Source organism: Pan paniscus, chromosome 6 (genome assembly GCF_029289425.2).
Source record: "Pan paniscus chromosome 6, NHGRI_mPanPan1-v2.0_pri, whole genome shotgun sequence".
Lineage (NCBI taxonomy): Eukaryota > Metazoa > Chordata > Mammalia > Primates > Hominidae > Pan > Pan paniscus.
This window is the reverse complement of record NC_073255.2, coordinates 89,420,454-89,432,144: the sequence shown is the minus strand read 5'-3', so window position 1 is coordinate 89,432,144 and position 11,691 is coordinate 89,420,454. Positions and strand designations below refer to the sequence as shown.

Here is an 11,691-nt window from a genome sequence, read left to right as displayed (position 1 = left end):
CAGCAGGAACTTTATTCCAGTGCTAATGGCAGACATCAGGAAGGAGGAGAGGAACCATTTGTGCAGATCATCTAGAAGAACCTGGACCATCCTTGACAGAGCTGAATACAGTGATCACGTTGTCCTCCAAGGAGCAGGGGTGGGGTGGGGTACTTCTAGGAGTCCTTGGAGAAAAGTAAGAAACCAGGAGTGTTTCCAGTTCCACCCTTTCCTGCGGCACCACCTCCCTTTTTATATTGCTGAATGCCAACCTCCCTGGGACGGAACCTGGAGGTCCTGTTTCTTACGGACTTGCTTGCCACAGTCCAGGAGCATTTGAAGGCACAGTGCAGGGGCTCAGATTGGCACAGAATTCTTTCTGAAATATGAGTGCCACAGACTGTAACAGATAGCTTCATGCACACTATGCATTTTATTGGTTTGTTTGGAAAATGTTGGCCATTGAATTATTAATAGGTTTATTTCAAATAGTTTGGAAATTGTTGTACTTTTGAAAACATGCTGTTCCTGTAGAGTTTTTTGATGAGAGTTATAGTTGTTATATATACATAAAGATAATTTTCTTTTCATTTTTAAGTGAGAATTCTTTTTATCCTAAATCTTTTATTATCTTTAAATTTTTTTCTGTATTATTATATGTGCTCCTGAAGCGAGCACTCTTTTTATCTATGATACTTCCATAATAATCTCTTCTATTTATAGCTATTGGTAGTTCCCCACCAGAAAAAAACATAATTCTGGTGATAGAAATTTTTATTTGCTGTTTAGGTTTGTGACTGAATTGTGAGAATTCAGTTGTGATTTTTAACATGTCTCAGATATATATACTAACATGTCTAATATATACTATCTATTTTATTGGTTTATTTTGAAAAACATGGGTATAGAATTATTTAAACATTATTTTATTTATTGAAATATTTATTAAATATATTTATTTAAATATTATTATTACTTTCAATATTATTTTAAATATTTTGGAAATACTGGTATTTTTGAATAGATGCTGTTTCTATAAAGCTGTGTGATGGGTGTTATAACTGTTGTATACACATACATATAATTTTGTTTTCCTTTTTAAGAGAGGATTCTTTTCATCCTAAATCTTTTACCTTTCAATCTTGGTATCTATTATTACACGTGCTGCTGAAGGGAGCATGGTTTTTATCTATGATACTTAGTTAACATATATATTACATTTATAGCTATGTGGTAGTTCCCCTAAATTCTTGTAAAAATAAATTTTTATTTGATATTTAGTGTATGTTTGAAATGTGAGAATTCAGATGGAATTTTTTATCTTGTTTTGGCATGTTTGTATGTTACTTTAAAGAGGATGTGTGTTCTAAAGGAGGACACGAGCTGTGTGTTTTCAAGAGAACAGTGCAGTGCATCTCTTGGGGAAACATAATAAAGATGAACTTTTCTCACCTTCACAGTGAGTGTGATCATATTGTGGTCTGGATTGATTATTTGCTGTCAAGTGACATTTTTCCTTAATGGGGTTGTGGTTATTTGAACATATTTATTAGCTTTGGAAGATAATCCTGTGCTGTTTTTTATGTAGAAAAAAACATAAGGCTGGGTGCAGTGCTCACACCTACAATCCCAGCAGTTTTGGAGGTCATGGCGGGAGGATCACTTGAAGCCTATTTTTAATTTTTATTTTTTAAAGAAAAACAACAGAAGAGAAGGCTGATCCCAAGCTACAGGGTTTTTTTGCTTGTTTGTTTGTTTGTTTTGGAGACAGTCTCGCTCTGTCTCCCAGGCTGGAGTGCAGTGGCACAACCTCGGCTCCCTGCAACTTTCACCTCCGCGTTCAAGCAAATTCTCCTGCCTCAGCCTCCCAAGTAGCTGGGACTACAGGCACCCGCCTGTACGTCTGACTAACTTTTGTAAAAATAGTAGAGACAAGGTTTCACCATGTTGGCCAGGCTGGTCTCAAACTCCTGACCTCAAGTGATCCACCCGCCTCAGTCTCCCAAACTGCTGGGATTATACGCATGAGCTACTGTGCCCAGACCCCAAGCTAGAGTTTTAAAGCAGGAAATGGGAGAAAGATATTGAGAGAGGAAAACCAGGTGGTAAGAAAACTCTAAAGGTGGCTGGGCGTGGTGGCTCACGCCTGTGATCCCAGCAGGAGTTCGAGACCAGGCAGGAGAATCACTAGCAGAGAATATGTCTCCCCAACCCCTCTCAAAAAAAAAAAAAAAAAAAAAAAAAGTCCAGGCGCGGTGGCTCAGGACTGTAATCCCAGCACTTTGGGAGGCTGAGGTGGGCGGATCATGAGGTCAGGAGATCAAGACCACCCTGGCTAATACGGTGAAACCCCATCTCTGCTAAAAATACAAAAAATTAGCTGGGCGCGGTGGCAGGCGCCTGTAGTCCCAGCTACTCCGGAGGCTGAGGCAGGAGAATGGTGTGAACCCAGGAGGCGGAGCCTGCAGTGAGCCGAGATCGTGCCACTGCACTCCAGCCTGGGTGAAAGGGCGAGACTCCATCACAAAAAAAAAAAAAAAGAAAGAAAGAAAGAAAAAAAGAAAGTTCCTGCAACAGTTCAAGCTGTGAAAGGCAGGCACTCTGCCATGCAATTCTTTGTGATTTTTCTTTTTTATTTTTGGAGTCGGGGTCTTGTGCTGTCACCCAGACTGGGGTACAGTGGTGCGGTCATAGCTCACTGCGGGCTCAGACTCAAGCTCAAGCGATCTTCTTATCTTGCCTTTCTAATTGCTGGGATTATAAGCATGAGCCACTGCACCTGGCCTGTGTGACGTAATTCTGATGTCAACTCCCTGATGTTACATCAAATGCCACAGGTTAAGGCCACCAGCCCCCGCTAGGCTGCCCTCGCTTCAGATGCAGCTGCAAGCTTGGGTATCCACAGACCGCATGTACTTCTCACCAACTGGCTGCAAATTTGGAGGTTCCCACCACGTCCTCAGGTTTGATAATTCACTATAACAACCCACAGAACTCTGAAAAGCATGATACTTTCTCTTTCTTTATTTGAGACAGAGTCTTGCTCTGTCACCCAGGCTGGAGTGCAGTGGCCACCATGCTTGGCTAATTTTAGTATTTGTATTAGAGACAGGGTTTCGCCATGTTGGCCAGGCTGGTCTTGAACTCCTGACCTCAGGTGATCCGCCCACCTTGGCCTCCCAAAGCGCTGGGATTACAGGCATAGCCACTGTGCCTGGCTGACTTCTAGAGTTTCAATAACAGAGATGTGGTTCAAGAAGAAAAGGGAGACATGTTTTGTAGACAGCAGGAGCTTCATGAAAAGAAGCCAATGAAGGGCAGGATGTGTAGCTGTCTACCTACAGGAAACCAGCCGGGAGCCTCCCCACAGGGACTTCAGCACAGACGGCTGGGAAAATCTGCATTAACCTGAGCTCTGGACCTAAGAGAGGACAAGGCCTTGACTGTTTCTACAGACTCACAAGACGCAATCTCTGCAGTCCATGCCCGTGGTGTGATCTGGGAAACAGGGGGCCTTCTAAATGCCAACAGCAAGGAAATCAAATGTGCAACAGACAGAAATACCGGCACTGACACGGGCCATGGAAAGGCCTAAACAGATGACTGCAGTCCACTGCCAAGGTCATCAAAGGGGTGACTCTGAAATAATACATTTCAGACGCCATGGCCCAAATAGCTGCACGAGGTGGGGAAGTCCTCCACGTGCCTCTGCTTCCTTCAGTACCTCTTCATGAAATAAGCTGAGGTACTTCCCTGGGGAATTTCCTTTCTCTTTCTTTCTTTTGAGACGGAGTCTTGCTCTGTCACCCAGGCTAGAGTGCAGTGGTGCGATCTCGGCTCACTGCAACCTCTCCCTCCCGGGTTTTGGCAATTCTTCTGTCTCAGACTTCTGAGTAGCTGAGATTACAGGTGTGTGCCACCATGCCCAGCTAATATTTGTATTTTTACTCGAGACAGGGTTTCACCATCTAGGCCAGGCTGGTCTTGAACTCCTGACCTCATGATCCACCCATCTTGGCCTCCCAAAGTCCTGGGATTACAGGCACGAGCCACCACACCCAGACTTCTTTTTTTATTTTTTGAGATGAAGTTTCGCTCTTGTTGCCCAGGCTGGAGTGCAATGGCGAGATCTCAGCTCACTGCCACCTCCTCCTCCCAGGTTCAAGTGATTATCCTGCCTCAGCCTCCCGAGTAGCTGGGATTACAGGCACCCAACACCAAACCCAGCTAACTTTTTGTATTTTCAGTAGAGATGGAATGTCACCATGTTGGCCAGGATGGTCTTGAACCCCTGACCTCTAATGATCTACCCGAATTGGTCTCCCAAAATGCTGGGATTACAGGCATGAGCCACTGTGCCCAGCCCCTCCCATACCTCTTTTGGCCAAGGCAGTACAATTCAGAGGATCTTGCCAGGGAAGACTGGTAAATGGACATCAACATGATGCCTATGGCTCCTGGTGGATTTAGATACCTCCTGGTGCTTACTGATACCTTTACCAGTTACATGGGGGCTTTTCCATGCCAGACTGAAAATGCTGGAGATCACTGATCAACCTTCAACTATTTACTAGCAGAACACTGAGGGGACTCTGCAGTCACCAATATCTCCTATTGCACTTGGATAAACACCTCCCGGGAAATAGAGATGAACAGAAAGGAAATAGTTAAACAAGCAGAATGGCTACATTCCTTCAACCAGAAGGGTCCATTAGTCTGTTTTCACACTGCTCTAAAGAACTACTGGAAACTGGGGAATTTATGAAGAAAAGAGGTTTAATTGACTCACAGTTCTGCAGGCTGTACAGGAAGCATGGCTGGGGAGGCCTCAAGAAACTGACAATCACGGCAGAAGGCGAAGGGGAAGCAGGCACGTTTCTGGCCATGGTGGAGCAGGAGAGACAGAGAGAGTGAAGTGGGAGGGCTGCACGCTTCTAAACAACCAGATCCCATGAGCGCTCACTCACTATCACGAGAACAGCAAGGGGGACGTCAGCCGCCACGAGCCAATCACCTCCCACCAGGTCCCTCCCTCAACACTGGGAATTGCAATTTGACATGAGATTTGGTTGGGGATACAGAGCTGAACCATATCAAGGGTAGTTCAACCACTGAGATTGATTGATTGACTGAGATGGAGTCCCGCTCTGTTACCTAGGCTGGAGTGCAGTGGCACAATCTCGGCTCACTGCAACCTCCGCCTCCCAGGTTCAAGCAATTCTCCTGCCTCAGCCTCCCTAGTAGCTGGGACTACAGCACACGCCACCACACCTGGCTAATTTTTGTATTTTCAGTAGAGACGGGGTTTCACCATGTTTGCCCGGCTGGTCTTGAACTCCTGACCTCGTGATCACCCTGCCTCGGCTCTTCTTTTGCTGGAATTACAGGCGTGAGCCACCGCACCCGGACAACCACTGAGATTTAGAAGGCAGTCGAGTCCACTATACCACACCTCACCTGGTTTCTTCCTCTGTTGGGGCCCCTCGTGGCCACTGTTCTGTTACTTTTTGGTCCTATTTATTTAAATGGATGGTGAGCTGTTTGTCCTCCAGGATCCAACACTTCCACCTTCAGCTGGTATTACAACAATACCAGCCTTTCAAGCTACTCCGGGTGACCCCAGAACTCATCTGAACTCAGAAGCCCAAGAGTTTCATTCCTCTCACTTTAGGGGACTAAGTGCCCCTGGTCAGCATGAAGTCGATACAGAAGCATGACCTCCATCCCTAATCCCTCAAGAATGAGGAGTGGAAGGTGTTGGCAGGAGGGTGGGACGCGGTTTGTAAATCTGTAACTGCATCAGACCAAATCTAGTTCAACTTTTTTTTTTTTTTTGATGGAGTTTCACTCTTGTCACCCAGGCTGGAGTGCAATGGCACGATCTCAGCTCACTGCAACCTCCACGTCCTAGGTTCAAGCATTCTGCTGCCTCAGCCTCTGGGGTAGCTGCGATTACAAGGGTGCGCCACCACGCCTGGCTAATATTTATATTTTTAGTAGAGACGGGGTTTCACCATTTTGGCCAGGCTGGTCTTGAACTCCTCGACCTCAGGTGATCCACCTGCCTTGGCCTCCCAAAGTGCTGGGATTACAGGCGTGAGTCACCGCACCCGAATCAGTTCAACTTTTATGTAATGAAGTTGTCAGTTGTTTTTCAATTGCCATCGACCCGCAGGTTGAAGGTCATGTACCCTGTGCATGCCCAGGTTAACCAAGCGTGCCACCGTGGAGTGGAACCTAAGAGCTCAGCCTGAAGAGCTCGGACCGATTTAAGAACCAGACACCCCAAGGCAGGAGCCAGGATCCAATCACATTGAGTTTTGGTGTCACCCCATGGCAGGATCCAGTCAGATCACACCTCCCAGCGTTACTTTATTGCAAGATCCAATCAAATCACACCTCATTACCCTACGCTTATAAAACCTGACATAGCCCCCAGCTGTGTAAGGGAGATTTGAGTACTTCCTCCTGTGTTCTTGCTGGCTGACTTACAAAAAAGCTTTAAAAAAAAAGCCGGGCGTGGTGGCTCACGCCTGAAATCCCAGCACTTTGGGAGGCTGAGGTGGGCAGATCACTTGAGATCAGGGGTGCAAGACCAGCCTGGCCAACATGGTGAAACCCCATCTCTACTAAAAATACAAAAATTAGCTGGGTGTGGTGACACACACCTATAATCCCAGCTACTTGGGAGGCTGAGGTAGGAGAATCACTTGAACCCAGGAGGCGGAGGTTGCAGTGAGCCAAGATCACACCACTGCACTCCAGCCTGGGCGACAGAGTGAGAAGACTCCGTCTAAACAAAAAAAGTTAAAATTAGCACCGAATGCTTTACAGGTAAAAAAAGTTTTTAGCTGCATATGTTTAAGTAACTTTTTAGATTATAAGAAATATGCATGCAAAATGGAAAGGCACAAAGAAGAGAGCAAAAAGTGCATGAGATCTCACATCCAAGGATAACCGCTGAGAACATGGAAGTGCTGACTCTTCCAGTCTTTATACTATACACATTTAGGCCTGTTGTTTTGTTTTCATAAAACTGTGATCATATAATACAGACAGTTTTATAATCTGCTTTTTAAACACAACAATTATATAACATTTAGCTGTTTCATTTGCATTCAAATTCATAAGGGTTCCAGTAACTCATTTATCAGAAAACCAAGAGAAATATTCTCATAAAAATATAAGTACATAAGGTCAGGCATGGTGGCTCACGCCTGTAATCCCAGCACTTTGAGAGGCCGAGGTGGGCGGATCACCTGAGGGCAGGAATTCGAGACCAGCCTGGCCAGCCTGGACAACATGGTGGAACCCCGTCTCCACTGAAAATACAAAAATTAGCTGGGCGTGGTGGCGCGTGCCTGTAATGGTAGCTACTCAGAAGGCTGAAGCAGGAGAATCGCTTGAACTTGGCAGGTGGAGGTTGCAGTGAACTGAGATCGCGCCACTGCACTGCAACCAGGGCGCCAAAGTGAGACTCCATCTCAAAAAAAGATAAAAATAAAAAATAAAGAAAATGTATATCTATGTATATATATTTTTCCAGACAGGGTCTTACTCTGTCTCACAGTCTGAAGTGTAGTGACGCAATCATAGCTCACTGCAGTCTCAGGTTCCTGGGCTCAAGTGATCCTCCCACTTCAGCCTCCCAAGTAGCTGGAACTACAGGTGCATGCCACCATGCCCAGTCAATTTTTTTTTTAATTTTTCATAGAGACAGAGTCTCACTATGTTTCTCAGTCCTAATAAACACTATGTGATAAAAAGAAAAAAGTAAATCACCCTGAAGTTAAGTCTTTAATGAGAAATGCAAATAAAGCATTTCTCAATAAATTAGGGGAAGAGAATCAACTGAAGAATAAACATCTTTAGTAAAATCTTTTGCTCATGTGCATTAACCAATACTCTTGAAAACCGGGATTAATTTACTGTACCTTCTTAATATTCCTTTGAAATTCCTTATGGCGCACAGGTAGCGTAGAAAATAACTGCTTCACGCTGACTGTGGTCCCTCTGGGGTGGGGGTAGGGGGTTTTCTGGATGATTTTCCCATCGTGATCAAACACCAGTCGAGTCCCAACCTTCGCCGATACGTGGCAGGTAGAAATGGTGACATCGCTGTGAGAGAATACCAGGCATGGTGTGTTCAGTGAGAGATCCGTGATGTTGGGCACTGACTACTCTTTTCTTCACTTGATTTTCTCTCAAAACTTTCTTAAAAAGCTGATGATCCCTCTGAGATAACTGAGATCTAAACAGTTGAGGAGTCATCATAAAATCTAAGGTCTGGCATCTAAAAGACAGTGAGACAGAGAGCACTAAACATGCTTTGTTTTGATAAAAACTTTGACTTCGTTTTTCAGGTTGAATTGCAAAACCATAAATGATCTCAAGATTTATTGATTCTCAGAGATTTGTTTTGTTATTACTCTTCAAACAAAATTTTTTAAAAGAATTTTTTTAAAGAATTTTTTAAAATTTTAAAAAAATGTTTTAAAGAATCCAAAAGATATTATAATTAAAAGGTATATGTAGGGCAGGGTGCGGTGGCTCGTGCCTGTAATTCCAGCACTTTGGGAGGCCAAGGAGGGCAGATCACTTGAGGCCTGGAGTTCCAGACCAGCCTGGGCAACATGGCAAAACCCCACCTCTATTAAAAATACAAAAATTAGCCAAGGGTGGTGGTGCACGCTATAGCCCAAGCTCTTCAGGAGGCTGAGGCACAAGAATCACTTGAACCTGGGAGGCAGAGATTGCAGTGAGCTGAGACTGTGCCACTGCACTCCAGCCTGGGTGACAGTGTGTGACTCTAAAAAATATATATATATATATGTATGTATATATATGTGTGTGTGCGTGTGTGTGTGTGCATGTAGTTATTTATAAAAATTTAGTATCTGTGCTATAATTAAGTAGTGCTTTGGTGAAATGTTTCCCTAAAAATTGATAATGAAAACCAATGGTAACTATCATTTATTACCTATATGTTATGTTCAAATTGAGAAGTTACTGTTCTAATAAGGGTAACCAATTTTTTTAACAATACTATTTGCTTCATTTCATTCATTTATTGCTCACATTTCAGAAGTACTAGGACTTAGATTGGCAGTGAGACAAAACAGAATTCAGAAGCTAGAAGCTGAGATATTGAGACAGAAAATTGTAAATAATAATGATTCCAATTAATTTTCAGAGAGGTTTTTCTAAGGGGTCAAGTGAATGGATAAAAATATTTTATCACCTCAGTGCACAAAGTGAGCTCAGAGCTTCCCCCCGAAAGCCAAAAGTTTCAACCTGAGGTACGTCGGCAAACTCTTGAATCTTAGATGTGTGATGTTTCAGAGCTGAAAGAGAGTATAAAGTAAGGACTAAGATATTTCAAGTGCTATAACAATAAATATACATGATATCTAGTAACTGGCTTTAAAAAAACTGTTTTTGTGTTTCCCAAGACAGTGTTACTCAAAATTCTAAGACATGTGGCCCAATTATTTTATAATAGGATTAGAAAAAGTTAACTTACTTAAGCCTTCGAACTTTTCTTCTTCTACCCCACATCCATTGCCTGAAACTTCAATGAGATCCACTCCATAGTCCTTAAGCTTTAGATCTAGAAAGTTTAAAATATTTATATATTTATTAAAAATGGACCCATGCTATCAGTTTTTATATTGATATTATCTATAACATGTGCAAATTTAAGTGTCATAACTAGACCTTTAGTTAAACATACTAGTGTCATTTTGTATATTTCATTTTTATAAAGTTCTTTCTGGCTATTTACTAGCCCAGATTAAATAGTTTAGCATTTTCTTTCTTTCCTCTTTTTTTTTTTTCCCTTATGCTAGTCAAGTGAAGCAGTTGGAGTGGAGAAGGAACAAAAAAATCTGTAACTGGTTGTGATCAATTAGTTGTAAAGACCGTTGCACTTTGACCAGCCTTTTCCTTTGAAAGAAATAATTTTAACATACCCAGTAAGGAGAACGGGGGCCGGGCGCGGTGGTTCATGCCTGTAATCCCAGCACTTTGGAAGGCTGAGGCAGGCGGATCACGAGGTCAGGAGATTGAGACCATCCTGGCTAACACGGTGAAACCCTGTCTCTACTAAAAATACAAAAAATTAGCCGGACGTGGTGGCGGGCACCTGTAGTCCCAGCTACTCGGGAGGCTGAGGCAGGAGAATGGCGTGAACCCAGGAGACGGAGCTTGCAGTGAGCCGAGAACACACCACTGCACTCTGGCCTGGGCAACAAAGCAAGACTCCGTCTCAAAAAAAAAAAAAAAAAAAAAAAAAAAAAAAAAAAAAGACCAGGCAAAACAATAGTATTCAAGAATACATATTTAGGTGAGATAAATGATGAAATTATTTTATTTTATTATTTCTTTCTTGAAGACACCACTGCCACCCAGGCTGGAGTGCAGTGGTGTGATCATGGCTCACTGCGGCCTCCACCTTCCAGGTTCAAGTGCTCCCCTGCCTCAGCCTCCTGAGTAGCTGGGACTACGGGGCACAGACCACCACACCCAGCTAATCGTTTTTATTGTTTGTGGACATGGGGTCTTGCCACGTTGCCCAGGCTAATAGATAGTGAACTTATTTTAAAGGAGCAAGAAAAAAATGTCCATCCGCACATGAATGGATAAAGAAAATGTGATATATACATACAATGGAGTATTTAATTCAGCCTTAAAAATAAGGAGATCCTGTCACTTGTAACACTATGATTGAACTTGGGGATGTTATGCTAAGTGAAAGGTCAAGGTGGGCGGATTATATGAGGCCTGGATATATGGGATCTTGCTAGGCTGCCCAGGCTGGTCTTGAAGTCCTGGTCTCAAGCAATCCTCCCACCTTGGCCTCCCAAAGTTCTAGGATTACAGGCGTGAGCCACCATGCCTGGCTGACCCTCACCTATTTTTTTGTTGTTGTTTGAGACAGGGTCTATCTCCATCTCCTCGGCTGGAGAGCAGTGGCTTGATCATGGCTCACTCCAGCCTCAACCTCCTGGGCTCAAGCAATGCTACCACTTCAGCCTCCCGAGTGGCTGCGACTACAGGTGTGCACCACCACACCCTGCTAATTTGTGTATTTTTTGTAGAGATGAGGTCTTGCTATGTTGCCCAGGCTAGTTTCAAACTCCTGGCCTCAGTCAATCCTCCCACCTTGGCCTCCCAAAGTGCTGGGATTATACGTGTGAGCCACCACCTCTGGCCAGCTCCCACCTGTTGATCAAAGGAGCATCAAAGAATTTGCAGCCTCCAGAAGGAGGTCATTTCCTGCCTCTGAGTCTCAGTTTCCACATCTATGAAATAAAGTTAATGATCCTTCACTCCAGGGTTGTCGTGAAGGCTAAATTAAGTTGTATTTGGAAAAATATGTGGGGCACAGTAGGTGTGTTTCTCACACCCAGAGTCAGAGTGTTTAGCAGAGGGTTAGTAGTTGCCTCCAGGGCATGAAGGGCTCTTCCTGACCCTAAGTGTGAGGAACGCTTTGGGTTAAAAGATTGTACTTTTCTGTGTTCAGCTGAAAGGTGGAGGGCTCAGTGAGGTGGCTCACACCTGTAATTCCAATGCTTTGGGAGGCCGAGGTGGGAGGATCACTTGAGCCCAGGAGTTTGAGAGCAGCTTAAACAACACAGTAAGACCTTGTTTCTACACACACACACACACACACACACACACACACACACACACACACTAGCCAGGCGTGGT

At 43.9% G+C, this 11,691-nt stretch overlaps 1 protein-coding gene across 1 annotated transcript in view; it reads right to left on the bottom strand.

Moving 5' to 3' along the window:
• Positions 1-6,790, bottom strand: part of LOC129398329 (putative postmeiotic segregation increased 2-like protein 1) — a 48,487-nt gene extending 41,697 nt beyond the window's left edge. Inside the window, exon 1 of the mRNA XM_063605834.1 lies at positions 4,769-6,790. Coding sequence (XP_063461904.1) covers positions 4,769-4,865 — 97 coding nt within the window. The 5' untranslated portion in view covers positions 4,866-6,790. The remainder of the gene's footprint in view (positions 1-4,768) is intronic.
• Positions 6,791-11,691: the final 4,901 nt, after the last annotated feature.